Genomic DNA, 27,888 nt, shown 5'->3' with positions numbered 1-27,888 from the left:
ACATCATGTATGTGATGATTAAAATTGTGCACGGCACATACCCTGATTCCTCAATAAGATACGCGGTGCACGCTTTCTTCTTACTATCAGCAAAGCTTCTCCTGCACAAGCACCCACTTGGGGGACATTTCTGCGGCTCAGCTCCTGGAGCACAGCCCTATTTCACATGGACGTTTGACTCTGAGCCCTTTTTTGAAGACCTGTATTCAAGTCATGAAGCAATGCCCTTCAGGGCAAGAGCAGCAGGCAGGAGTGTGGCCGTGGTGCTGGCCAGGCTCTGCCGCTCACGCACCGTGGCGCTCAGCACTCACTCAGCTGCTCCGAGTCCCACTTTCTTTTCTGTGTGATATCAGTCTAGTTGTCTGTCTTGTCTGTCCTGGATGGGAAAAGCAGTCCTTGCTGCTTTGGTGTGTGCATGCGTGCCACAAGAGGGCTTGTGATTCCGACAAGGGAGAAATGCAAGATCTGGGAGCCTTCTCTATCTTGAGTTCTTGTAGGTTTTACCTATAAGAGAAATAAAGGAGGAAGATACTTTTAAACAGTCAGCTGCTGGGTGTTCCTGTCATGGCTCAGCAGTAACAAACCCGACTAGTATTCATGAGAACTCACGATTGGTCCCTGGCCTCACTCAGTGGGTTAAGGATCGGCCTTGCCATGAGCGGTGGTGTAGGTCACAGACATGGCTCGGATCCCATGTTGTGTGGCCCTGGTGTCGGCCAACAGCTGTAGCTCCAATTGGACCCCTAGCCTGGGACCCTCCATATGCTGCAGGTGCCGACCTAAAAAACAAACAAAAACAAACAGTAAAGTCTAAGCGTATATTATTACCCCCATTATCAGATACTCAAAGCTAAAGGAGGTATTGCGGGCAAGAAGTAAGCAGGACATTTTAGGTTCGATACTTGGAGATTCTGTCTGTGCCAGACCCTGTGCCACTGGTTTTCAGGCATGACGTAATCTGGTCCATGCCCCCGTACTGCGAGGTAGGTAGGTAGCATCCCTCTGTTACACTGCAGGGAAGCAAGGCATAGAGAGATTCAGTAACTTGCTGCATATCACCACGCTGGTGCGCGGTAGAGCCCGGTTTGGGGTCTGTCTGACCCAAGCCGTGGTTTAGGTCCCTCGGAGCGTCACACAGCCTCTGGTTGGTGAGACACGGCAGGGGCAGCACAAGCACACGTGGTGGAGTCTGAGCTGTTGTAAAGGCTAAACCTTCTGGTGGAATTAAGTCTACCAGCCACCTTCTCGCTCCCCTGGATTATCGCTGGGCTCCCTGGGCTCGGCCCACCTCCATTCCATCTGCTCTCAACAGAGCAGCCAGAGGGAGCCCGCGAAGAAGTCGTTCCGAGCACGTCAGGGCGCTGCTCAAAGCCCCGGCCCCGAAGCACTGCACTCTGGACTCAGCTCTCGACTCCTTCCGCGCTCCCCGAACTCCTTCTGCCTCGGCCCCGGCGTCCTGCTTTTCTTCAGACGTTCCAGGCAGGATCGAGCCTCGGCTCCTTGGCACAGGCTGTTTCCTCTGCTGAGAAGAGTCTCCTCCCAGACGCGCCCACGCCTCCCCGCCTCACTGTGTCTCGGAGGATCCGGTCAGAAGGCAGAAGCCGCTCCTGCTCTTTAAACAATGTTTCAGCATAAAAGATTGTGAACTAGGCACATAGTTGCTAACTACTGAAAGGGCATACAAGAGTACCCTATGGTATCATGAGGCAGCAACCACAGGACGCAGGTACTTCCTTTAGGGCTGAGGGAACAAAGGGAAAAACCAGAAAAACTGGGAAACTTAGAGGGACCCCACAGAGCAGAACCTTGGACCTCCGAGAGGAGACACGCTCTCCGAGGGGCGGTCCTGAGGCTGCTTTTGCAAGAGGTGGGAAGACTGTACACTGGACTTCCTGCTGCTTCTGGAAGGCAGCGCCTCTGCTGGGCTCCGGAAGCTTGGCTGGGGTGACGCTCGGGGGACGCAGGAGCAGGTAGGAATCTCCCTGGAGGGTCCGGCCCTTCTGCCCCTTCGGCTTCCCTTCCAGCACCCCCGTTGGAGGAGCCCGCTAGGAGCCGGCCTGCAAGCCGACATGCGGTCTGCAGAACCGCAGGGCCAAGCTTGGGAGGGCGATGAGCCGAGAGCAGGTGGGTCGGTTCCTGGAACACGCTGCTCCCCCGGACCTTTGCTCCCCGACCCGCTGGGACCCGCCCTGACGGTCCGCGTGGAGACCGGGTGGTCCGACCTCTGCTGGGGCCTTTCCCGCTCCCCCTCCCCCTCCCCCGCTCGCTCCCGCGCAGGTGCTTGCGGTGCTTCGGGCCATCTCCCTCTGCTCGCGTCTGTCTCCGCGGCCCCTGCAGGGGACGTGTTCCGAGCGCACAGACGCTCGTGTTCCTCAGCTGCACCTGCTTCTGTCCAGCTACGAGGGCGTTTTATTCTGCAGCACGGTTCTCAGTCGTGGTGCTGTGGACACTTCGGGCCTGGCGACTCTTAGCTGTGGGCGTCTGTGCTGTGTGTTGAGCCACATTCAGCAGCAGCACCCCGACCTCTACCTACCCGACGTCAGTAGCATTGCCCCCACATGACACCCGGAAATGTCTCCACATGGTCCCTCTTGAGGAGCACTGTTCCAGTCTTATAGCAGGTCCATGGTGGTGTGTGACCCAGTTAAGCAGTGGGTGCTGGGGTCAGACAGACCGGGTTTGACTGACGGCTGCTGCGTATTTCCTTTACTCCTCTGGGCGAGTAACGGAAGCCATGCGTCATTTTACTTAAATGAAAAATAGCCGTCATGTGGTCTCACGGAGCTGGGGTGCAGGTTGAACAAGGTTATGTGTGGTATATGCCAGCCAGCCGACACAAGTCGGCAGTACACCGCTTCATTCAGTATCATTAATGTAATTCTTGAGAAACTGCTGACAAGTTGGCTGTCCACACATGATGCCAAGTAGCTGGTACGTGTTTGTTAAGTGTTTTACTGAATGCGGTTGATTGACCCTGGCCTCACGAGGGAGCGGTCGGAGCGCTCCTAGACTTAGAAAGGTCCCAAGAGTAACTGCCAGTTGCTGGAAACTGGGTGACTGAGGACAGGACCCACTTGCTATCGAGACCGATTTAAATGCAGTCAACGTAGAGACTGCAAGTGTGTGATGCCGCAGAAAAATAATCAGCGCTTGTCCAGCAGTAAATTTCACTCCGATTCTTGGCGTCAGCTTGCTGTGCCAGGTGTCACCGCGGGGAACCGGCCGGACCCGTGCAGCTACAGCGCCTTCCAGACTCAGTGGTTTACAGCGCGCAGCACTGGACCGGTTCGAGCCCCAGGTCCCTGCTGGGGAGGCGGGGTCTCCCGGTGCAGCGCGAGGTGGCGCCTGGGGTTCATGCTGACGATTGATCAGTCGACACCCGGGCCCCAGGCTTTTCCCAGGGACTAAGTCGAGGCTTCCAGGCCCAGCTCGGCTCCTCCCTCTCCACGTACTGGGCCTGTCCTTCCCGCCAGGCCTTCCGTTCCTCCTTTTAAAATGAGCTCTTCTGGAGTTCCCGTCGTGGCGCAGTGGTTAACGAACCCGACTAGGAACCATGAGGTTGCGGGTTCGGTCCCTGCCCTTGCTCAGTGGGTTAACGATCCGGCGTTGCCGTGAGCTGTGGAGTAGGTCGCAGACGCGGCTCGGATCCCGCGTTGCTGTGGCTCTGGTGTAGGCCAGTGGCTACAGCTCCGATTGGACCCCTAGCCTGGGAACCTCCATATGCTGCGGGAGCGGCCCTAGAAATGGCAAAAAGACTTAAATAAATAAATAAAATAAAATGAGCTCCTCTCATGTTCTTGGGGCTTCTTCAGAGCAGGTCGCACCCGCCGCCCGCGCCCAAGCTGAGGCCTGCGTGGAGAGGAATTCCGGTGTCGGGGGAGCGCTCTCCTGGGAGCACTTGCAGGCTGTCTTTCAACCTCTCAAGCTTTCTCCCCTTCTCCGCAGGTACACAGTCCTACACAGTGGGCGTCGCCAGGAGCTCGAGAAACTGCCCGTTCACAAGGACCCCGAATCCTTGGAATCCTGCTTCTGACGGAGGGCGCGCTCCCAGCGAAGCCGCTCATCCCCCTTCGTGTCTGCGCGAACAGGGTCCCCTGGCACCTCTCCTGACCCTCATCACCCCAGGGAGGCCCAGCTGGCCGAGGCCCAGGGCAGGTCCGCGGATGACAGGCTGGGACAGGCCCAGAGGCCGGAGCGCGGAGAGCCTCAGAGGTGAGCAGGAGCTTCAGGCACCGCGAGGCCCAGGCTGCCACCGCGCGCAGTTCCTCTGTTGTGCAGAAGCGCTGGTGCGAAGGACGCTCTCTCCTTTGCTGGGACACAGCGCGTCCCTGCGGCCGGTGCGTCTTCTCTGGCGGCGGCGAGCACGTTCGGATCGGGAGACGATGATCTGCCTCCCTCCCCACCCCCCGAAGCCTTCTCTCTGGAGCCCCAGCTCCGGTGTGCTTTCTGTTCTGACCCTCTTCTGGACACGCACTGGTGGGTGAATGAATCAAGGCTCTTTTAGTGAAATCAGCCTGATGTCAGTGCCGAGATGTCTGTCCAGGAGCACTGAATTATGACAAGTGACGCGTCAGAGCTTTTTGGTTCATAGACATGAACATTTGTCTTTCTTCTCTCTTTTCTTGGGGGTAGACTTTGGAAATTCTGCTTAGGTTTTAATTTTGGATGCATTTCCAAAGGTCATCTTTACAGCCAGTGTGGGGTGTGTGTGTGGGTGTTTAAAGCTGACATTTGCTCACGGGCACACTGGCTGTGGGGTCACTGGAAGTAAGTCTCGAGTCTCTCCCCTCCCATGACCTGACCAGGGCAGGGACCGACCCCGGCACAGAGAATGCGTGTCGGGAGGGCTCGCGACTTCCGCTTTGGGGAGGGAAACTTAGCAACGTGGACCCCACGGCTTCTGGGGCTCTCAGGGCCCCATGCCGAGGCAGTGCCTGCGCTCAAGCCGGGCACTTTGTTCATTTGAGCAAAGACGCAACCGCAGACCCGCTTACTTTCTTGGGAAACCTCATCGGCTTCCCGCCTGTGAAGCGCCCGAGCTTCCATCTTTTCTTTTTTCTTTTCCAGTGTCTCGCTTCCTCCACATTTCCAAGGAGATGACTCTCTGATGTCCACACTGCCCCCCACACTTACTTGGGGTGAATTGTCCTCTCAGGTGGAGACTGAGGCTTTTCAGTTGCCTCTCTTTTGGCTGCGGATAAAAGCCCTACTGAAACGGTTGCTTGCGGCTCGTTGTAGGAAGCCTGGCGACAGACAGTGTAGGGCAGTTGGGGGCATGTGTGACCAGCCCTGCAAGGTGGAGACTCCCCAGCAGCCTCTCACCTCAGCAGCTCTGCTTACTTCTACTCGGCCTGTTGGCCCTGCTTTCCTTCCAGCCCCTTCTTATCACTTATTTATTCCAGGAGGGACGCACCCCATGACGCCCCTCTTCTCTGTCCCCTGATACAGTGAGAAGGCTGGTCAGACAGGTGGTGTCGGCCCAGAGTGACCCACACCCTGGTTTTAGCCCCAAAGTCCCACATTCCAGGAACGCCTCAACCGCAGACAAACGGGCTGGTTGGTCCCCCAACTGTGGGCCCCTCCCTGTGCTGAATGAACCACCTCAAGGGGCATTTCCGCTTCCTCCCACTTTGTCATGGAAAGGCAGAGATGCATGAATTTGGGGGCATCCAGAATTTTCCACGTACAGGCCGAGTGTGGTCTCTGTTCTCCAAGCACAGAGGCCCTGAGCAGCCCTGAGAGCCCTGAGCGGCCCTGAGAGCCCTGAGCAGCCCCAGAACCAGCACACGCGATGAGGAGCACGTTCAGTGCTTGGAGGCAGCGGGCCGACGGCAGTGTCTCCCAGAGTCAATGACTTCTGCCGTTTCATGCGTAGTGTGTCCACACACACAAAAACACAGTAGGGTTTCTTCCCTGTGAAATTTTTCTTTTCCCAGAAGCTTAGCAAATGCCGTTTCTCCGAGGCAGTCTCCCACATTAAGCGGCAACTTGAATTCTGCAGGGATCTATAGATTACAACACGGATGGGAAAATGAGATCTTACCAAGCCATGGGCCTGCATCTTTTGGGCTCCCTGGTTGTGCTTGTGGGGGCCAGTCCGTGATTGGCGTCTGTGGAGGTCACAGGCGCTCTTGGGCAGGGAACTGACAGAGCCTGCAGGAGTGGGGGCCCTTCCCGTTGTCAAGACGAAGGTCCCCTTTCAGAGGGGGCCGGACAAGCAAATCCTGCTGTCTGTTTGGAGCAGGGCTGGGACGGTGTGGGTGACACACCCGGCGCTCGCAGGGGGGTTCACAGGGCAGAAGCAGACTTGCTCTACCTGGATGGTTGCGGGCCTGGCCTGCCTTGAGTCTAGGCGCATGTGTGGAAGACTCGGAGGGAGGAGACCTAGAGCTGTCGAGGGAGGAGGCATTTTGCCGCTTTCTCTGAGAAGGCCATCCTCTTCCAGAAAGCCCGCCGCGTCAAGAAGGGGTGCTCCCGGGAGGAGGGCCCATGGCCACGCCTGCCAGCTTGGCCTTGACCACCACCCAGGCTGCCCTGTGCCTGGGATAAAGGGGTCGCCGGTGCTGCCCCGCACCTGGCTCTCCAGCCCACGGGGCTGTCCAGGTAGAAGCCCTGGAACTCTGTCCAGCTCACGGTCAGCGGCTAGAAAGCAGCAGGGTAAAGAGACTTCCACTAACTTTCAAGTGTGTGTTTGCAGGAAACCGCGTTCTCTCTGAGACTTCGTCTTCCCGACTCACCAGCCTCTCCACTTCATGCTGCTAACCTGCTCTGTCCCGAACCAGACGGCCTCTGGCTGGGGAAACCGGGGCGGGGGCTCGGGTGGGGGGGCGGGGGCGGGGCTGTCCCGAAACTGCCTTCGATGTTGTCTTCAGTAAGAACAAAGCGACGAGTTCTTGGTGCCGTGCTGTCGTCTTCTTTACGGCTCTTCTTTGCTCTGGTCAAGGTCCTTGCCTGCTTGGTGGTCCGGGGGTGGGGGGAGGAGACACAACGAGTGCCTTTAGCTCTTGCAGCTGTAATTTCCACCCGCCTTTCTGTCGAGGCTAGAAAACTGAGGCAGGATGTTTGGTTTGAGTTTAAACAAATCAGGGATGGCTTTGAAGGCCTGAGGTTGGGACTTTGGGTCTCAACCAGCGCTTGTCTCACTTGTCTCATCTACAGAAGGAGGCATTCTCTCAGCGGGCAGGACGGTTGAATGTTCCACCACGCATCACCCAAGGATTTTTACTGAATGTGTGTCCTGCCTGAGCATTTATTACAAAGTATTTTTACCTAAGTCAGTCAGTTCAAGTTTTCACTTACATAAATTTATTTTAGAAACATTCTATCGGTACTCCAGAAAGAAAATCGGTATTACTTACCATAAATAGAAAGCAGCCATAGAGAGAAATAAATGAAAATAAAGTAGGGTTGTTTAAAAAAAATTTTTTTTTTGTCTTTTGTCATTTTTTAGGGTCGCACCTGCGGCATATGGAGGTTCCCAGGCTAGGGGTCAAATCGGAGCTGTAGCTGCTGGCCTACACCACAGCCACAGCCACGCCAGATCTGAGCCACATCTGCGACCCACACCACAGCTCACGGCAGCACTGGATGCTTAACCCACCGAGTGAGGCCAGGGATCGAACCTGCAACCTCATGGTTCCTTTCCTATGCGCCACGACAGGAACTCCAAAAAGTAAAGTGATTAAGTTCTAACTGGCAGCCTGCCCTCTGCTTCCGTGTCTGAAAGGGATACATTGTCAGAGCCGTCGGGGCGCCCACCGCACGCGGCGGGCTCGTTGGGCTGGGGAGGCCTGAAGGAGAGCTGACCACAGGCGAGCTTGCTGCCCTGAGCTCACGTGGTTTCATGACACGCTTCCTTCCCCGTATTCGGGCTGCGGGGAGAGAGGGAGTGCAACTGGGTGTGTTCTAATTACTGTTGTGTTCAGCTTGGGTTCCCCTTTCCCTTTGCTTCTTTGTTCAGCTCACTCCAGAGCGTGTCTTAGACAATAACAAACCAGCAAACTAATGACGTAGCAGTGAGAAGAAAGTAACACTTAATGAGCTCCTTTCTGCCGGGCACTGTGGTCGGCGGTTTACGTGGATGAGCTCACTTGATCCTCATCCCATCCTAGCGCGATGCGAAGCAGAATGTGCCCTGTTTTCCAGACGGGCACACCTTCACCGGGAGACCTGGCGATGAGCCTGAGTGGCAGCCCTGGTTCGTGTGGTTTGGAGCGGGAGCACCAGCAGCCTGACTCCCAAGCCCGCAGCCCGAGATGCGGCCACCTCGGCCCTTGTGGGGACAAAGTTATTCCACGTCCGCCTGTGGGACCCTGTGCTGGGAGAGAGCAGTGAACGAGCCACGCTCGGGCTCTTGCCTCATCTGCGGAAGAGACCCTCCCTTCCAAGTCGGCAGGACCCGGAGAGGGACTTGGGACGTGCCCCTCCCGGGGACGGCGCTGCCACACACCTGCTGTATCGTCTGTCGCTCCCGTGACCTCTCAGCCTCCATTTCCAGCGTTAAATGTTGCCAGATTCAGGCGGATGCTCGGTCCGGAGGAGAGGCCCTTCCGCACACAGCCGTCCTCCCAGGGTTCAGCAGCCTGGAGTCACTGCATAACCAGCCAAGGACCCCGAGCATCAGGTATGTATGAGCCCAGGGTTAGCCTTGTATGTTTCCGACCACCCCCGGGGCCATCCACGCTGCCGGTGGTCCCAGCGAAGGCAGCTCGGCGCCCCGTGTTCCGGCAGGAGCTCAGGGCGCTCTGCGGCCCATCAGCTCAGCGCCGCAGGCACGGTCGTTGCGCTGCACCTTCACAGCTCCGTCTCTGAGCCTCTCGGGGCAGCTCGAGCGGAGGGATTACCGACTTCATTTTGCAGAAAAGGAAAGGTGAGCCATGGGGAAAGCCGTCTGCTCAGGACACAGCCCTTCTCCAGGCCGGAAGTCAGGGCTGAAAACGCTCCCTTCACTCCATCCCAGCAGGGCTTTCTCCCCTCTTAACACCGGCTTCGAAACGTGCAGACGGTGTTTGCAGACGAGCTGGGGGATGGCTTGTACACAGAACGTGTTTACGCGCTGCGGCCTCGTTGTAAAAGCGCTGGTGCTGGAGATACTGCACCACACCGACACCCACCTCAGCCCCGCTCCCCTCCCGAGTAGTTGCTCTTGTCACCTGGCTCGTGTCATGCAGGACATGTTCTGTGTAATTACATATGTCAAATGTACATGCAAACGTGCATGGTTTTGGTTTTATATATAAATCAGATGATGCAGCATGTAATAACTGCAACTTGCCTTCTCTTTTCTTTTTCTTTTTAAGCCCGCACCCCGGCATATGGACGTTCCTGGTCCAGGGGTTGAATGGGTGCTGCAGCTGCTGGTCTACACCACGGCCACAGCAATGCCGGATTTGAACGGGGTTTGTGATCTATACTGCAGCTCACAGCAGCGCTGGATCCTTAACCCACCAGTGGTGCCAGGGATTGAACCTGCGTCCTCAAGGATGCTCGTTAGGTTCGTTACTGCTGAGCCGCCCCGGGGACTCCCTCACCTTGCCTTGTCAACGGCACTCCTTCGCATCTTCCTTGTCAGCAGGTGGCCCTTCATTCTTTTCTGGGACTGAACTACCCACATGAAGGTCAGCTGGAGCTGTTTCAAGTTGGAGTGGCAGCAGCCACGCTGACTGGGCAGCTCCCCGGGGTCGGGTCGGGTCGGGGGAAGGCCCGGCCTCCTCCCTCCCTTTGCGGGACTGAGCCGCTTTGCTCCGTGGCACAGGCTTTGGAGTCAGCCTGCTCCCACCACGTCCTAGAAGCAAGGTGTTTAAGCTCACACAGCCCAGCTTCCCCGGAGTCGAGGGGCAGCGTCAGTGTTGGTGGGAGGAGGTGGGTGCAGAGCACTTGGCACACGACCTTAAAGACGCTTTCATTTCATAATGTGTTGTTGGCTTCTCTTAATGGCCTCACCAGTTCTGCCTCTGCTTCCTACTATCCTAAGGAATGGAAGGTTCCGGAAAGGTAAGTTACAAAAAAGAGAGAGCCTTTTCCTAATAAAGGGAATTAGGGTGGAAGCATCCTCCTTCCACTTGCATCACGTTGTCCATTCGGCGGACGGTCCGTGGGCCTTCACGCCTGCCGTGTGGGCTGTGCTGCCGTCTTACACGTGAGGAAACCGAGGCTCCAGGGACGGGGCAGAGCCGTCGCCTCGTCCCCCAGCAGTCCAGTCGCCTGAGGGAGTCAGAACGTGAGTCCAGGGAGTTCCCCTGTGCTGCAGCAGGTAGGGATCCACTCTTGGCGGTGCAGTGGCTCCGTTGCTGCCGTGGTGCAGGGTCCATCCCTTTCGACACCTGGCCTGAAGAGTTCCAGGTGCCACAGGTGTGGCAAAAAAAAACCCCAAAAACAAAAACCAAACAAGCCCAGAATGTGTATGTACTTCCTGGAAGCACTGTGGTGCCAGATATTATTTAAAGTGGTTGCCAGGATTCATACACCTGGAGGCATTGTTAAGAAAGACACGATTCTCTCTCAAACTGACATTAATTCAGTAATCCATCCATGAAACAGTTTTTTTTCCTTCCCTTGGTCTGTTTAGAGCTGTACCCACAGCATATGGAGATTCCCAGGTTAGGGGCTGAGTGGGAGCTGTAGCCACTGGCCTACACCAGCGCCACAGCAAAGCCAGATCTGAGCTACACTGTAGCTCACGGCAATGCCGGACCCTCAACCCACTGAGCAAGGCCAGGGATCGAACCTGCGTCCTCATGGATCCTAGTCGGACTCGTCTCCACTGAGCCATGATGGGAACTCCCAGAGACCAGACACTGCACTGCGACAGGTGGGGCAAACGGCAAGCCTCTGGTCCATCAGCAAGAGTGGTTTTTTGTTTTGTGAAGTGGTTGGAAAACAAAGCAAAAGACCTTTTGCGATGTGGAAATCATATGAAACTCAGATTTGTGTGCAAACATGAAGCTCTGTGGCGACACAGCCAGGCCCATTCCTTGACGTTTCCTCCGTGGCTGCGGCTGAGCACGTGTCACAGTCGCCCGCGGGCCTGCGCGGGAGAGCTCAGCCGGCCATCCCGGACGTTTACCCGGGGCCTGCCGCTGAAGGCGCCCTCCCAGTTTTGCCTTGTTTTTGAGGTGCTGCGGTCCGGGCATATTGGGAATGATTTTAGTGTTCCTGGCTGTCCTCCTCCTTGTTCAAGCCGTGCATCTAGTGACAGATAAACCACCACGACTTTGAGAGCAGCCGCCGCTGGCGACGTCCTAGCTACGGATGTTCTTCCTCCACTTCTCGCTCTGTTCCCACGGGACGGTTTGGTTACGACAGGTGCAGTGAGGAACCGGGTTTAGATGGAGTCTTGGCTGCAGGCTGGGCTTCCGCATCGCTTTGGAATGCCGAGCGGCCCGTCGTCCGTCTTGCGCCTTCTAGTGATGGCAGTTTCAACCGGAGAGTGGGCAGGGGGGAGCTGTGCTCCACAAGGTGGGGAGGGCAGCCTGGACCCTTCTTCCTAGTGGCAACAGGAGAATCTTCAGTCTGGGAACAGAGAACTTTGAAGAGAGCCACTGACTTCCTGCACACTGCTAGGCTCAGGAAAAGCTGCCGGCACCTTGGGTTTCTGTGACGCGAATGACAGCGGGACGTGGGCCCTGAGATGCCCGTCCTGCCAGGCCTTAGCCACGCCGGGCCACGGGGAGCCGTCTGCCTCCTGCGCACCAGTGAGTCCCTGCTCAGTAGAGGGCCGGACCCGCCACCTCCCACGCAGTCACGGATTCCGTCTGGGAAGCGTTTCCAAAACGTCCTCACGGACCCTCTGTTGGTGCACCTTGCAGAGGTCACTCAGCTACCAAGTGGCAAAGCCAGCCCCCCGAGGAGGTGCTGCTCTGAAGGTTTTTTGGCCCTAGCCCCTGACGCCCCAGTACGGCATGTGGCCCTGCTGTGTATCAGGTGAGCTGCTCTTGAGAAAGCAGAAAGGACATCTTCGGATGACCAGGTGTTTGGAGAAATTCTGCTCTTCCCGGTGTTCTGCGTCCTACGGAATTCCGAGCTGAACCTCTTCCGGCGACAGAACTTGGTTTACAGTGAAGTCTTACTCAGACACCCCTTTACACTTTGCTCTTCCATGTACTACCTTCCACTCGTCCGTAACATGAGGGATCCAGTTCCAAGGCAAGAGAAAAGTTTTTAATAAACTTTTATTTTTATATTCAAGATAAAGCATATACACAATTGAATATGGAAATAAATAACTAGAAATGTTTTTTGGGAAACTTTTCCATTTCCTCTTCAAACTCAGTTTTGTTTTTTTGTTTTTTTAAACTCATAAGTCTTTTTACTTGATTTTAAGAAATATGGCAACCAAAATACCAAGAGAAAAAGAACCACCATTTTGCACAAAAACATAGAGCCACCTCTGACTACAGGGTCTAGTTGGTGTTTTAATAATAACGAAAGCAGCACAAGACACAAAGACGCTTCAACAGGTTCACTGGGACGGACGGACGGCTCTGCTGGAGAAAAGGCACAGATTTAAGGGATGACTGGCAGGGATGTTAAGACTGCAGTAAATGGAGGCTCAGCCAAAAAGTGACACTCGATGAACTAAGTCTGGAACAAAACGGACAAAATGAACTCTTTCCAATTATCTGCCTTCGTTTAAATGACTTCTTAAATTAAACGGCATCAACATAGGCTATCCAGTGGGTTCTCAGCAAGGCTCTTTGTGTCGTTCCTCTGTGTACACACCTTGTACACAACTTTGATGCTCGGCACCCATTTCCCACAGGCCTCGCCGAGCCAGGGCCTCCCGGCTGCAGGCCCCAGGCCTCTGCGGAGCTGCCTGGCAGCTGGCCGGCCCCGGGGCTCAGGGGCAGAGCCGGCTAAATGTAGTCGTCTTCCACGGGCTCGCCGTTGACATCGCAGTAGTGGATGAAGACGGCCACCACGCGCTGGAACACGCCCTTCTTCATCTGGCGCATCTCCGAGATCTCCTCGCCTATCGTTTCCATGCAGATGTCGGCAGACAGCTGCCCTTTCCTTCGAGGCGCGTAGATGGTACCTGGGGATTTGGGAAGCAAAGGGGGAACGAGCAATTAATGATCAGAAGCGTTGGGAAAGTCGCTCGGATTGAGCTGGTCGAGGAGACAGGCCTGCCACTCTCAGGCGGTGTGACTGCTGCACGCGTGGCTCACGGCCTCAGTTTGGTTCTGCACCCCGTCTGATGCCCGGGAGAGCACGCGTGCCCGAGGGGGAAACGCACCTGGGGTAAGTCATATACACGGACGTGCAGTTTGGGAAATCCGCCGCCTCCTCAAACACCTGCCACATGTCTTACAAGTGGACATTCAGGCGTGCTCACACTGAAAAGAGCTGTATTCCCAAGCTCCTTCAAGGGCCCCCGCCGGGAATCTACACCTAAGTCCTAAGTTCTCATGGGCTACCTAACAAGCAGCAGCTCCTACGGAGCAGAACAGGGAGTGTTAACTGGAGCAACTGTGAAGCCACACAGTAACGCAGGTGTGCAGGCTTAGGTGACGAGATTTCGAGGCAGGAAAACCTGTCTTGTTAACCCTTCCCACCCACCTTCCTACAGCCTCGCTACCGTTCAGTTTACAGTCACTGTTTGTGGCTGTTTGTCTTCCAAAGGGGGAACCAAACAGCACCCAGAAGCGTTTTTACGGGGAGTGATTTAAACGCTCTCCTACGTGTAACCTCAGAGAAAATATTACAGATTGACTTAACACAGTAGGACACCCTCAAACTAGAGAGCAGAAATCACGTCAAGTCATAATTACTTTCTTCGTCATCCTCAAAGTCGTATCGGGCGAAACTGTTGGGTTCGGCTGCGCGCAGAGACCTCAGCCACGGGAAGTCGGAGATCATGGAATAGGGCGCTCCGTCCACGACACCTGCGGGGAGACGGGCGCAGGGCCGCTGGTCAGGACGGGGCGGGCGCTGCACTGTTCCGTCTTCCCCTTACAGCCCGGCCCCGGGATGGGGCTTCTACCGTCAAGCGATTTGGGTCACCTTTCGCTTTCATTAAGCCTCAGTTTCACTCTCTACACACACACACACACACACACACACACACACACACACACACACGCGCCATGAAGAGGCTGAGACAGATGCCCTCAGGTCACTAGCAACCCTCCAACGGCGGCAGGTTTCAATTTGCGTCTACTTTTTGTGTCTTAGTACTGCTCCGTGTTATTTCAGGGATGGCAAAGACGCACGAACAGAGCAGCCTTCATCCGGTCCTGCTCTCCGCCGACAGTCAGCGCGTCTACCATCCTGAAACACCGCGAGGCCCCCGCCCCGTCTTCCCCAAGATGCGTCTCTCCATCCAGTGCGCTGACAGCCCGTTTGGCTTCCCCACCGTTTATAAATACAGGCTCACCTTCTAAAGTATAGATTTCTCTACCCCAGGGGTACTTGGGGTACTTCTTTAAGTCATCTTCACTGCGCGTGGCCTCAGGGAAAAATTCGTACTTAATAAGCTCTCTGGAGGCAACAAGAGAAATGAAATAAAAATTATAAAACTGAAGGTAATGCTGGGATGTGGAGGAGAAAGGAACTAGCAGAATGTGTCAGGCCTAGATTCCCACAAAGATCTCAGACAAAACCCTGAAGAAGCACTGCATTCGAAGCGCAGGTTTCCGAGGGGCAAACAGTCCTGAGAGCGCTCGTCTGACCTCCTCTCCACGCCCAACGACTCACGGGACGAAGCTAAATATATACACCAACAGTCTGTTTTTGTAATTTTTCTCCAAGTTTAAAGATAAAAGGTGACGGATATATATGTATGCATTTCAGTTTTAAACCCTCATTTCCTTTGGCTTTTCCTGCTCTATTTCCTATGTTTCAGTGCTTGAAAAGCCCAGATGAAATCACTTAAAGTTAAAAAAAAAATACTAATAATTAGAGCCTGTTTCTGGCGGCCTGCTCTTGAAACGGACCGAGAAGGAGCAGCCGCCAGGGCTGCAGCTGACTTACTGGTTGATGTTTGCTATCGTGTCCATCCAGCTGCGAATCCGAACCTTGTTCCGGACGTTGGGAGGGTTGCTGAATTCATGGATGATACATATGTGATAGGGGTAGGGGCCACTAAACAGCTTCTGCTCCAGTGTCAGAGTGTCCACCTGCGGAAGACATCAAAGAGGAAGGGGACCAAGGCAGAGAAGGCTTTAGAAATCCATCTCCTGGGGCTTGAAGAGTCTCTCCTTGGGACTTGAGTTTTTCAATCTCTGGCTGATTTGAAAATCAAATCGTCACATTCTGCGCTGAACCCCGCTTGCTGTGCTAGGGAGGAAGCTCAGCAAATTCATCTGTCTAGCCAGCTCCATCTCCCTGGTATTCGAGTACGTGACCCCAGGAATCCAGCTCTGAGAACACCCTTGACAGGCTGTGTGACCGTGCAGGACCACGCGCCTCGCTCTAAGGAGACTGCTGCCTGGTCCCGAGCACGCAGCACACTCCCTCGTCCCTCCCCGAGGCCTGTGCCCCCCCTGCTTCCTTCTCATCCCTGTCTTTCCTCATGACGTGCCCCTGTGCCATCGTCAGGACATCTAAGTCTACCTCCTTGGAAAGGCACTTTTCAAGGCAAGAGCGATGTCCTGGGTATTTTTCAGCCCCAGCAAATGATACACACGCAACAAGCCATTTGCTTGCTGAAATGCCTCTTTTGGGGCCAGGCTCAAACACTGCCTGCGAAAGTTCCTGTTTCCTTTATAAACTTTCTTTTGACATGAAGCAGAGTCTTCTGTGCAGGGTTCCTCTTCCTTAACCCCCGTTCCACTGAGCAATAGCTGACACACACACATCACGGTACAGGTTTGAGATGTGCGCACAGCGAGACGACGGCCTGACTGACGTGTATCTGCGACACGATGGCTGCAGGAGGCTCCGCCAGCACCCGCCGTCTCATGGAGGTACAAGACGACTGTGCTTACTCTCAGCACTCCTAATAACAGCAGCAAGTGTCGTGTGATTGCTGCTACGTGCCAGCAAGCATCCTAACACCTCGCAGCTACCACTGTAGCCATCACAGTAACTTTGGGTTTTTATTCTCCCAATCTGAGGGCTCAAGAAACTAAGACACAGAAGTTAAGTACCTGCTACCTACCGGTCAGTGAACCAGAGCTGGAAACAGGAAGTCTGAAACTAGAACCTGCTCTTAACCACAGACGACCTGAAGTAAGGGCCACACTTGCTGCAGAACAACTCCTCATATGACCTGCTAAACCCACAGAGCTCTATCACAAAAGTGCTGCTGAGGAAGACTGCCGAGGCCGTCCAGCTTGGCTCAAGGAACTCTCTGGAGTCTAAAGACTCATCGCTGTGGGTTCCACAAATGAATAAAAGCTACTCACTCCGAAAAGGCTGAAGACTTAAAGAAAAAGAATCACTGTAATGCGGGTAGCACCAAAAAGGCGCAGAGCCCGTTACCTGCTGCATGGGGCGAAGGTATATGATGCGGTTTCTCTCCGGGGGCATCCTCAGGATCTGGTCCAGCACCTGATCCATGTTCAGCTTCTTGCACTGTGCGTAGTCAAATCGGTTTACGATCGGGGCGTTTTCCACCTTCAGATGCTTCAGGACCCTGCACCTGGTGGCTACAAAATGAAAACAGCGGTGAGCTCGAGAAAGAATTCATGCAAGATAAGAGAGCAGTGTACGGCTTATGTGGAATCCTCTCTGGAAGACTGGTCCACCTTTGATTAGCATAAAATCATACAGACGTAAACATCTTTCACTGACAGTTATCCAAACTAGTTGAAAATGTGATTCTCTCTTATTCGAAAGAAGGAGGTCAGGCTTACACTTGACAGGATGTTAAGACACCTTTTCCCGTCTAAGATGTTCCTGGCAAGAACTTCAAGTCTCAGAGAATGACTTGGAATTGCTTAGGAAAAATCACTGACGAGAATGAACAACAGCAAATACTGAATTACATAATTTTATGGGCAATGGTTCCTGGAGTAACTCACGTGTAATTGCACATTCACCCGCAGGAAATGAGCGGTGTTGGTTTTAAGTCTTACCTCAAGCTTAAAACCAGAACCTTCAAAAACAACGATCTAAAAATACCTGGATACTTTGGTCTAAAGTACAGCCCGGCCTGGTAGCCACTAGCCACTTGTTGCTACTTAAATTCAAATTAACTAAAATGTAATAAAAGAAACAATCTAGATCCTCAGACACTAGCCAGAGCTCAAATGTTCAACAGTTACACACAGCCAGCGGTTATCATGTGGAACACTGCAGATACAGAGAATGTCCATCACTGCAGAAAGTTCCACGGAAAGTGCTGCTCTGAAACATGAGAACTATTCTTCCCATTTCTCATACAAAATGTGGGGGTATAGGGAAAGCCACTGTGATATAACAGACATATAACTGTAAAATATACCAACTGCAGAAAACTATCCCCTTCCTTTTCTAAAACCTCGAATTTCAACCTGATCCAATTTTTCCCATAGATTTTGAACCTGGTTCAATTCAAGACAGAATCAGCTGAATGATACTCTAAATCCAGTGCGGCCGACGTGCCTGATCTTTTGTCTTTTCACCCAGACGTGTCTGTAACATCCCTGAGCCGAGTGGCAGCGTCTTCCCGTGCAGTCTAGGCCTGTTACTGATGCTGAACACTGAGCAAGTCCCCTGCCTTTCAGACTCCTTTTCTCCGCTGGGACGTGGCAGGAGGAAGAGGCGGCGTGGCGGGGACAGGAAAGGGAGGCAGAGAGGACTGATGGTGAAGAACCGGACGTGGCTGAGGTCTGTTCTCACCTCATCCACCGTGAACAGGCAACCTGTCCATCGGGGGTGCTGGGGACCGAGCCGCGGTGAGATCCTCTGTCCCGTGAGAAGCTGAACGAAACAGTCGGTTTGAGGGAGAGAAGGCTGGGCCTGAGGCCATGTGAGCCAACATTAGCTTAGAGAAGATGCGGGGAGAATCACCAGAGTCAAGTGTCAAGGTGAAAACCAGTGACAACCAGTCGGTCTCCAAAAGCTCAGAGCAGAGGACTGAGTCACCCACGCAGCCGAGTCCGAAGGCGAGGGTTAGTCTCCGACCGCAGAGGACAGACAGCCGACAGCCCGAAAGCTCTCACAGTGCCGCCTGCAGCTAGGCTGGGCGTCCCTGCCGTTAGGATCTGGGCTTTGGAAGGACTCCTCTTCTGCTTTAGGGGTACACTCCAAAAGGAGAGTCACTTATGAGATGTTTCAAGGCCGCCCCGGTGGGAGTGGAGCAGAGAAATACCCTGTAAGGGAGAACCGGGGTTTGAGGGTCCCCAGGTCTGGAGTCTTGGGAATTGGAGAAACAGGAGGTGCTTACACTTCAGTTTCCTCTCGCCTTCTTCCTGAGAGTGTCCTAGTTTATGACGAAGTGTTTACTAGGGCTGTCCTTGTTTTGTTTACTAGCAGCACTGGAGAAGCGCAAGGAAAAGAAATCCCCTAAGTATTTTTTTGCAACACGAATCTGATACAAATGAGCAGCTGCTAGGTTTTAGCAGAGGTGAGCCCTCTACGGAGTGTGTGTGTGGGTACACACGTCTGCACGCACGCACATGGGCACGTGTTGCCCTCCGTTAACCTTCACTAATGCTTGAGGAGGTGGGCACAGTTATGGACGCCTTGCACACTGAGAAGAGCGAACACAGAATGTGTACCTTGCCCAAGGCAAGGAACAAGTCAGCTCTTCATAATTTTACATGGTTAGGCATGAAAAGCACGATTCGGGGCAGTAATGGAAAAAGAAACAGGTCATGTACGAGATGAGCTGAGGATAACCGCGCTCACGGCCGATCCCTTGACTCAGATCCAGGGGAGGTGAGGACTCACGGCCCAGCCACCACGCTCCCCGAACACGCCTGACACGGCTCGGAAACGGCCAAGGCAGGACTCGGGGTGAGCTCTGTGGGACTCTGAAGCCCACCCGTGTGCTTAACCTAGCCCCGGTCCATCAGGCAGCAGCTGTCACCTGCAGAAAGCTGGAGGGAGGCCGTGTGAAAGCCGGACCCCGTCTGGGCACCCGGTCCCTCGCCAGTGCCATGGAGTCGGTCGCGGAGAACCGTGGCACGAGGACAGAGCGCAGGAACTCCAGCCTCCTGACTCTTTGGAAGACACGGCGCCGGGGCTGCAGCATCTGCGAGGCGCGGCTGCTGTGAGCTGGATCCGAGTGTGTGTGTGTGTGTGCGCGCGTCTGAGCTGGATCCGACCCCTTGTGTGCGTGTGTGTGTGCGTGTGTGTCTGAGCTGGATCCGACTCCGTGTGTGTGCATGTGTGTGCACGCGCGTGTGGCCCGGGCGGAGCACCTACCGTGGAGGAAGACCATCTTGGGACAGTCCGAGTGTGTGTGTGTGTGTGTGCATGTGTGTGTGCGCGCGCGTGCGCGGCCCGGGCGGAGCACCTACCGTGGAGGAAGACCATCTTGGGACAGTCTTTGAGCACGAGGTCGGTGATGCCGCAGTTGGTCATGGTGACTCCAACGAGGTTTTTGGATTTTAACAGGAGGACCTAGAGGGAGAAAAATGCAGAAGACTTATCGGCGTGTCCGTGCTTGCTTGCTTCAAGCTGAACGGCTTTCCTGGCCCGAGGGAGACGCAACTGCTGCGCGTCTCTTCTCTTTGGGGCGGAGACGCTACAGAAAGACGGACGCTTTCGTTCCTTCCCGTTGTCCAGGAACGAGGCTGGACGGAGAGGCCAGCGAGGGCTCCCCCTTCACCTGCACATGGTCGTCCTCGATCACAGGATCACTGGTACTGGTGGACTTATCTGCCGTCCGCTTCCGTTTCACGGCGTGACGCGGCTTTGTTTTGGCAACCTCTAAAAAAGGCAAGAGGAAAACCCAAATTGTAGCCTTGCCCTCTTGCCCTCACAGACAGCACATCCAACTGCCTATCTGTCAGCTCCACCACGGCACCGCTCAATTCCACGCCGTGGTTCCCAAGGAATCCGGTCCGAACACGGGTCCCACGGACTGTTCCACCACCAGAGGACCTCCCACCGTCTCCAACGTGTCGGCATCACCCTGGGCCGTTCCAACAGTCTACTGCCAGCCTCAGCCCTCGTCCTCAACCCAGCCCAAATGCCCCGGGCACATGGAACTCCCTCTCTCCTGCTCAGCAACCTTAAACCACTGACTCCTGCTGAACCACTGAATTCATCTGAATGCCTGACACTGGCAGCTATGCTTTAGTTCTAACTGTTCTCAATTTCCGTTCATGCCACTGCCAGTGCTTCTGGCGTCATTAATCATTCTAGGTTTTTCTGCCCAGAATACCTTTCCTGACTTCACGTTGGAAACACCACATACCCCTGAAAGGCTCAGCTCAAATACCACCTGCTCCAACAAGTCACCAGGACGCCCCGCTGTCACGTGTGGTCCTGGAACCCCCCGTGTAGGTCTGATGCCTCCATTTGAAGTAAGAGCTCCTCAGGAACACAGTGCTGTCTTATTTCACCCGCGTACCCGAGTCAGCCGCTAGCAATGAGCTAAACTGAGCAGTCACTGGCAGCAGAGGCAGTCAGTATTCACCGAATGAGTGAACGCATCAGATACGCACACGGGACAACGCTAGCAGCACTTAGTTACTGAGCGCTCACTGTGTGCCAGGCACTTTTCTCAGGGTATTTTACTTGCATTAACTAACTGAATAGCCGGCCAAGGTGCATTATTCTCCTTACTCTACAAATAAGCAAAGTGAGGCGTGAGGAGGGAAAACAGTTTGCCAAGGTGTTTGTTACTGTGCTGGAAAATCTGCAGTCATCTACCTGCCAAACCCTGGCTCGGAAGGCCCTAGCGCCTTTACAAGTTCTAAATTCATCCCAGAAACTTTACAAGCACACGTAGCTCCCAAGACAAGGCCCTCAGAGTCACTGTCCTCATTTCTGATGGTCGTGGGGCAGCAGGGCACGTACTGAATGAAATAAGCTTGACCTTCATGACTCCCCCCGCCCCAACCCCCCGCACACTGCTGCTACCAGATACAAACGTTTCACCTGGTCATTTTCTCCCTTGGAACGTGGGAGATTATAAAGAACGACAGGACACGAGGAGCAGAGACTGCAAAGGGCCCAAGACCGGGGCTAGGCAGGGGCTCCAGAGATCCAGTCCCAGTGTTTTGTTTTGCTCCGGAGCCACCAGTGCCCCCTGCTCCCCCATTCCAAACCTTTGTTTTGTTTTGTTCTGGAGCCACCAGTGCCCCCTGCTCCCCATTCCAAACCTTTGTGAAACTTTACTGTGCGGAACAACCAAAAGCAGCTACTCTGGATGGATCCTAAAAGGGAGCCCAACTCCCGTTAAGGACCCTGAATCCAAGTAAAACCCCAGGGTTCTAGAACCCCGAAAGCCACCCTCCACAGTCTCCCTGAAGGGGCTTCATGAATAATCCATCTTCACTGACTAGGCATCGTCTAGAGGCAGCACATTTCACAGGACAGCAATTCAAACAGCTGTTACAACCCATAGTAGGTCTTTGCTCCCTCTCCCAGTGCCACGCAAATGAAAGCAAATGAAACACAGGGCTGGTTCCGTTCCTTCACCACAGTGTCCAGAAAGAATCTTCCATAGCAGTCTCCTTTTAGGGCCAACGTTCAGACTTTTCACCGTCATGGATTGCCTTCTCACCTCTTCTTTACGTGGTGAGAATATGGGGTTCAAAGTCACATTTCCTGTTCTCCTGAGCAGGAACTGTTTTCTAAGACAAGCTATCAAACTAAGTCACGCTTCATGTACAGACAATCCTGAAAAACACATGCTACCTAATGTAAAAGGAAAACGGAGGCATCGCACTGGCAGTTTCCTTACGACTCCCGCTCTGTTTACGACACGACGTCTTGCTGAGGGAAAAGCCTAGTGATTTCACACGCCCACCAACGTCAGCACGCCTCAGGGGACGGTCACCACCACTTATCCAGGGCACAGGGGTTCACTGAGCCCCACGCACGTGAGTCAGCGCGCTAGACTCTGCGGATACAACGGTGAGCAAGCGGGCAGTGTCCCTGCCCTCGGGAAGCTCAGAGGCTGCTGCAGAGACAGACGGGAGGAGGTGGCATGTAACACACAGGCGGTCCCCACGCGCAGAGGCGATGCCGCCGAGACGCAGACAAGCAGAGCAAGCCAGGCACGGGGTGCCAGGGACAGAGGATGCTGCTCACGGCACCACGTCGTATTCACCTTAAAGGCTGCTCGTTGACAGTCCAATTGTTTTTGTGATGTGCATTTTACGAAGTATTACACAATGAGGATAAAAAGAACGACTTACAGGCATTTATTCCCAGAAGAGGAACTCGCAAGGCAAATACCACTTCTAACATGGTTTTAACGATGCAGAAGGCCATAATTTAAAACCAAATAAAAAAATCCAAACATTTTCTTTGAAGTGATCTTAAAAAATCCCAAACAATCAAGTTCGTTCCTTTTTTAGTTTGGATTTTTCTCCCGAAAACTTTTAAAACAGAATGGCCAAGAGATATCAAAAGCATGCTAGATTAAAAATAACAAGTTGAAAGCCACACAAATAATTTGGTCTTCTTTCCAAAAGAGATCTGGATAATTTAAAAATGAGCAGTTTGACATTATCCCGGAAAAGTTGTTATTGTAAGCAAATGAACAGTTGTATTGTGTTTAAAAATACTAGGAAATAATTTACCTGCCATACACACATTAGCTACACACATTAGAATTCTTTGCAAACTTGGGGGGGGGGGAGTTCAAGACAACAGATGTAATTTACCTAAAAAAATAAAAAGCAATACATAAATGATTTTTTGCTTCAATTCTAAGAAATTTCTTAACCTAAGAAAAAGTTCTGATCATGAAACAACTCAGAAGAAAATGGCAAAGGCGACACCTAACACAAGGCAAAGAAGTCAAACCTCCTCTATGTGGGATTCCTATTCAAGACGAAACAAAACAACCCGCCCCAAAGAGCAACACCTATAAAAATTTACCAAGACAAAGAGCCCAAAGTCGTCCCTAGATAGGAAGATTCAAAGCTGTAAAAATGGCAGTTATCTTTTTAGTCAACCGACACAATGGAATTCCAAACAAAACGTAAGATCTGCTTCTGGGACGTGTCAATATTATTATCAAATGAAACTAAAAATAAATGACAAATGCATGACTAGCTAAGGCAACTTTGCAAAAGAATCATGAAAGAGGATGGACCATCGGAATCCGACAGTAGAAGAGAAACTGCAGTCCAGCCGAGGTACATGATCAAAGAGAATCAAAAAATAAGGACATGAGAACGGATGTCCAACAGGATTGCGACAACTTGGAATAAAAAAGAGTTGGTTCCCGCAGATTAAAATAAACTAAACTAAATTAAACCAGTAAGTGAATACAAGACTGAGATGACGTGAAAACGACGTGCGCCCATGTAGACAGCCTGCCAGGGTGTAAAAGAAACACCTCGCGCAGGGGAGTTCCCGTCCTGGCTCAGCGGTTCACAAACCCCACTAGGATCCTTCAGGACGTGGGCTCCCCCCCTGGCCTCGCTCAGCGGGGGAAGGATCCGGCGTGGCCGTGAGCTGGGGGGTGGGTCACAGACGCGGCTCGGGTCCCGCGTTGCTGTGGCTGTGGTGTAGGCCGGCGGCTCCAGCTCCGATCCGACCCCCCAGCCTGGGAAGCTCCAGAGGCCACAGGGACAGCCCTCAAAAGATGGAAAAGCCAACCAACCAACAAGCAAAAGCCCCCGCAAAACAAAGGGAGAGATCACAAAGGTGAACAGGCAGGCGAAGAAAGAAGCACCGAAAGGGTGCAGGGGGCATTTCTGCTCAACGGGGACGCAGCAGAGCGGGGCCGAAAAGGCCGAGACGGCGGTGACGGCTGACGCCAGGGCGACTGGACCGAACGCCAGCGACCCGAGCTTCAAAACGGGGAGCCTGGCAAGTGCTCTGCTGTGTGTCAGACAGGCAGAAGACATGCCAAGGGCAGCCTGGGCCAACTGGTCTCCCCACGGCAGAACGCGTGTGCAAAGCGTAAGGAAACCGTCAGATGAAACCCCGGTATTCAATGCGAGCTTATGCGACTCTCATGAGCACATCACGAGGTCTCATCTTCCGCTCACGAGAGCTTGGTTCTGTTGGCTTAACGCCGCATGACTCAGCCAGCTCTGTTTAACACCAACAAAGGCGCTCTGCTTTCGAGATTTTAAAACTGAGGGAGACTTAGAAGAAGTCGACGGGTCGTTGACAGGTATGTGTGACGTAGCGAAGGCAGGAGGTGACTTACATAGCAGATCAGAAACGGAAGAAGAATCAGGATGAAGAACGGCGCCCACGCTCCAAAGCCACGGCCTCAGCACGCACATAAGCATTGGCGACGAAGCCGTCCACATACGTTTGTGTGAAACACGCCTTCGCAACATCACTCGGCCAAGCTACTTGCTCACCCGCTTGCCTTCAGGCCGCCCCGTCCGGGAGCAGCACCTGCACTGGGGAAAACATCCCTCCCTCCTGCAGGGGCGAATGGAGGGGTATCCCCACGGGCCTCAGCGGTGGCTTAGGCTTCCACCCGTCACTCAGAGTTACCACTCGGCCGTGTGGGACGGGAGCAGAATTTACACTCTGGGCGTCAGACATCAGGGTCAGTCCTGGCTTTAGAGTCAATGGAGGCAGGTATGGTGTTCGCGGAAGCTGAGCCACTGGCGTGTTTCCTGGTGGGCTCTTTTACAAACCGTTTTACAGGCCACCCCCCCCCCCCCCTCCTGCTCCCACCCCGCTGCCCCATCGCCCTCAAACCCAGGCACCCGCAGAGCCCCAGCACAGACCTCGCCGCAGCGGCTGCCTGCGAGGCCACTTCCGGGGGAGCGGGCGGCCTGTGCGAGTCCCACCCCGCAGCGGCCAGTGCGGGGCGCGGCCTACCTGACTCAGACACCAGCGGCACGTGCGACAGTCTGCTCCTGGCCCGGGTCAGGGGCCTCCGAGGGTAGACGTCAGGCGCCTGCGCGGCCCCGCTCTCGGGCTGGGGGCGCCCCCGCCTGTCCTCACCTGCAGCCCCGGGGCCAAGCCCATTCGTCCGCTGGGCGTGTGCTGGGCCTGCAGACCCCCCTGGTGGCAGAGTCCGAAAGGCAAAGGCGGATCTCGGACCCTCCGGGCCACTCACAACGCAGGCTCGGCTGGTGGAAGGACGTTCCTCGTCAGAACACCTGCTAGTTCTCCTCTGGGGCTCCGGGGGCCTGTGGCAGCAGCATCGGGGGCAGACGGAACTCTCTGCGTCTCCCTCCTCCATGGCCTCCGAGTCCTCCGAGCCGCCGGGGGAGCAGACGCACGGCCCGGACGCGTCCACGTCGGGAGGGCCCGGCTCGGCCGAGCCGCTGCTGTTCACGGTCCTCGCCAGGCCGGGGCTTTGGGACGCGGGGCTGCGGGAGCTGGAGTTCCCCACTGTGCCGGCGGAGGCGCTGCTGCAGCTGGGGTAAACGTCCTTGCTCTTTTTCTTTTCGGGAAGATCCCTGGCTGCTTTCATATCGGCTTTGATCTGCTCGCTGGTGACCTGACAGCCCTTCTCGCAGCTGCTCTCCTCGAGGGGAAACTGCTTCGCTGGGCCCGTCTGATGGGAGGTGTACCTCTTTCGAAGGGGCGTCTTGCCTTTTCCACTCACTGCCGACAGAAAAAGAAGAATGGCCCGGGGAAAAGACAAGATTTCAGCGCACATTCTGGACCAAAGGCAATCTGGGACAGGAAACAAGGCCCGCTACCTTCCTAGAGCACAGTGCTGAGCACCTCCCTCGGCTGCCGCCAGGTTTCCACGGCTTCCTTGTGCCCGCCCGGTGTACACGCCGCCGCAGCGCCGTCAAGGCCACGACCTAACTGCGAGCAAACCCTCCGTGCCCGTCCACGCGACACACACACTGCACCCGGCCCAGGGCTCTCCCCGCATCTTCAGCCGTGGCTTCCGCTCAAGCTCTTCGCCCCGCCCCCCAGAGCCCCTGCAGGACACGCCCTGAGATGGCCCCGTTCATGCCTCTGACCTGATTCTTCCGCCAGACTAGAGGTTCCCCAGGGAGAGGGAGAGGGAGAGAATTCCGGACTCCTCGTCTCTGTTCCCTCATAGCACCGGACGCAGTGCCCGGGGCACAGAAAGGCTCAGGCGCACACAGAGGAGTACTTTCAACACATGGGGTTTTGTGGGGCTGACAGATCCGCTTTCTAAGTTCAGAAACTCAACTTGCCAGGAAACGCTCGTGCATCAGCGTGTCACATGGCTTTGCCCAAATTCAGTGTCCATAAAATCTCTTTTCAACCATAGGGCAGATAGCCACATTTCTTACAGGGAATAAACTAAGAGTTGAGTGATGGCTCAGTGGTTACAAAGTTTTTCCAAGTGTCAGGAACGGAGCTTCCCTGCATACACAGAGACGTGTGGATGTTTCCGGCTGGGCGTTAAATGCACACGCATACATATGCAGCGTTCAGCTCCATCAAGGAGTAGGTACCCAAGAAAAAGGGGTGGACAGTTTTAAAAAAACCCTCATCCTCTGCAGACAGTGCTAAGTATGTGGTTCTGAGAAGCAGAAGGGAAGGCAGGGAAGAAAGACACGCCTCAGAGTTAGGGAAACGCTGGTCTCCTGGTGAGGCGGATGGCGGGAGGCTGGTGCCTGATGTAAGGGGGACGCGCATGGGAAGAACGGGCCCGGGGACCTCCTCCAGCACCAGGCCGGCCACCAGCCTTCGCCGAGGACCACCGGACAGGCTGCGGCGGGGGACGCCGCTGCCTCACTGCTCCGCGCGAGCCCCGGAGGCCGCAGCCCTCAGCGGCCCCGACACCCCGACGCCTCCGCGGGGGACCGACCGGCCTCGCAGCTTCTCCCGGAGCCCTGACTCCGCAGCAGCCTCGCGCTGCTCCGGCCCGAGGGCGCCGCCGCGTCCTCTGCCGGGGCTGCCGCCTTTCTCGCCCCGCCGCACGTCCTGAGGAGGAGGGAGCTGCCCCGCGGGCTGCGGCAGGGACAGGGACGGTCACGGAGAGGCTGGAGGGGCCGCCCTCACCTGGCAGGTCCCGCGGCGTTGGCGGCGGCGGCGGCGGCGGCGGCGACTGTCCGGCCTTCTCTTCGCGCTCGGAGGCGCGGCGGGCGCCGCTCTTGGGGACCCACACCTCCTGGAGCTCCAGGCTGTCCTCCTCGTCGTCACTCTCCGAGTCATGCACAGTAATTGGGGTGGGTTTCACCACGCGCTGCAGACCGCTCGGCCCTAAGACAGAAAGCACAGCGGGCCCCTTCCCTTTCTGCCCAAGAGGGGCTCTCACTCGGCGCTGCCCCCGCGGCTCCGGGCTCCCGGAGCTGCCTGGGCTCTCCCTGCCCCCCGCCCCCGCCCCCGCCCCTCAGACAGCATCCACGGGGCACGACGTCAGAGCCTTCCTTAAACACTAGGTGTGATGAGGGTACCCGCAGACGGAAAGCCACAGAGGAAGAGCGCACGGCATCCCCCCCGTGGCCTTCACTGGCTGAAAGGGGCACCGAGCCATCCTGAAGATCGTCAGAATAACAGTCCTAATAATCATTAGAGAAATACGTTCAGGAGTTCCCGAATCTTGCACATGTGAGAATGAAAGCAGAGCGAGTGCAGGTGAGCCTCCCGCAGCCATGGGACAGGTGAGAACTCCGCCCTCTTTAAGTTCAGGTCCCACGCGCCGGGGCTGCAGATCAGTTCTCAGAAGGCTCGACGCATGGTGCAGTTTGGTTATTTGAGGATGTAGAGCTACGTTAAACAATGTTTTATCTGCTTGACATTACACACTGTAAACTCTCAGCTCTCACAACCCACTCTGCCGACTGCCTGAGAGCTGTTTCATGAATAAAACCTAAGTTCCAAGCAAGCTTCCCTTTTGCCTGTCACACTGTACAATGCCTGGCACAGAGGAGGGAAGCAATAAGTGTTTGTTGAATGAATCGCTGCCTCTGTAAGACACTT

At 54.9% G+C, this 27,888-nt stretch overlaps 2 protein-coding genes across 14 annotated transcripts in view; one reads left to right on the top strand and one right to left on the bottom strand.

Annotated features, from left to right (window-relative positions):
* The first annotated feature begins 1,572 nt into the window (after positions 1-1,572).
* Positions 1,573-27,888, top strand: part of LOC146405823 (uncharacterized) — a 32,021-nt gene continuing 5,705 nt past the window's right edge. The window contains exons 1-4 of one of the 5 annotated variants that reach the window (XM_085015030.1): positions 1,573-1,726; positions 3,946-4,212; positions 8,146-8,623; positions 17,457-22,346. In XM_085015030.1, coding sequence (XP_084871156.1) covers positions 1,702-1,726; positions 3,946-4,212; positions 8,146-8,234 — 381 coding nt within the window. In that variant the 5' untranslated portion in view covers positions 1,573-1,701 and the 3' untranslated portion in view covers positions 8,235-8,623; positions 17,457-22,346. Of the gene's footprint in view, positions 1,727-3,945; positions 4,477-8,145; positions 8,624-8,730; positions 8,870-8,962; positions 9,216-17,456; positions 22,347-27,888 lie in introns of those variants that run through there. The other 4 variants (XM_085015027.1, XM_085015028.1, XM_085015029.1 and 1 more) reach the window with 4 other exon arrangements.
* Positions 12,153-27,888, bottom strand: part of FBXO38 (F-box protein 38) — a 49,405-nt gene continuing 33,669 nt past the window's right edge. For all 9 annotated transcript variants that reach the window (XM_085015020.1, XM_085015015.1, XM_085015021.1 and 6 more), the window contains 9 exons: positions 26,968-27,168; positions 24,847-25,581; positions 19,700-19,800; positions 19,389-19,491; positions 16,423-16,589; positions 14,971-15,116; positions 14,375-14,478; positions 13,770-13,883; positions 12,153-13,033 (listed from right to left, as the gene is read on the bottom strand). In XM_085015020.1, the coding sequence (XP_084871146.1) occupies positions 12,855-13,033; positions 13,770-13,883; positions 14,375-14,478; positions 14,971-15,116; positions 16,423-16,589; positions 19,389-19,491; positions 19,700-19,800; positions 24,847-25,581; positions 26,968-27,168 (1,850 nt within the window). In that variant the 3' untranslated portion in view covers positions 12,153-12,854. The remainder of the gene's footprint in view (positions 13,034-13,769; positions 13,884-14,374; positions 14,479-14,970; positions 15,117-16,422; positions 16,590-19,388; positions 19,492-19,699; positions 19,801-24,846; positions 25,582-26,967; positions 27,169-27,888) is intronic.

Source organism: Sus scrofa, chromosome 2 (genome assembly GCF_054392235.1).
Source record: "Sus scrofa isolate SSC_HxYL_T2T_F1_AM1 chromosome 2, Sscrofa_HxYL_maternal_Yorkshire_Landrace_v2.0, whole genome shotgun sequence".
Lineage (NCBI taxonomy): Eukaryota > Metazoa > Chordata > Mammalia > Artiodactyla > Suidae > Sus > Sus scrofa.
Note: the sequence above shows the minus strand (reverse complement) of the source record. Positions and strands in the feature narration are given on the sequence as shown.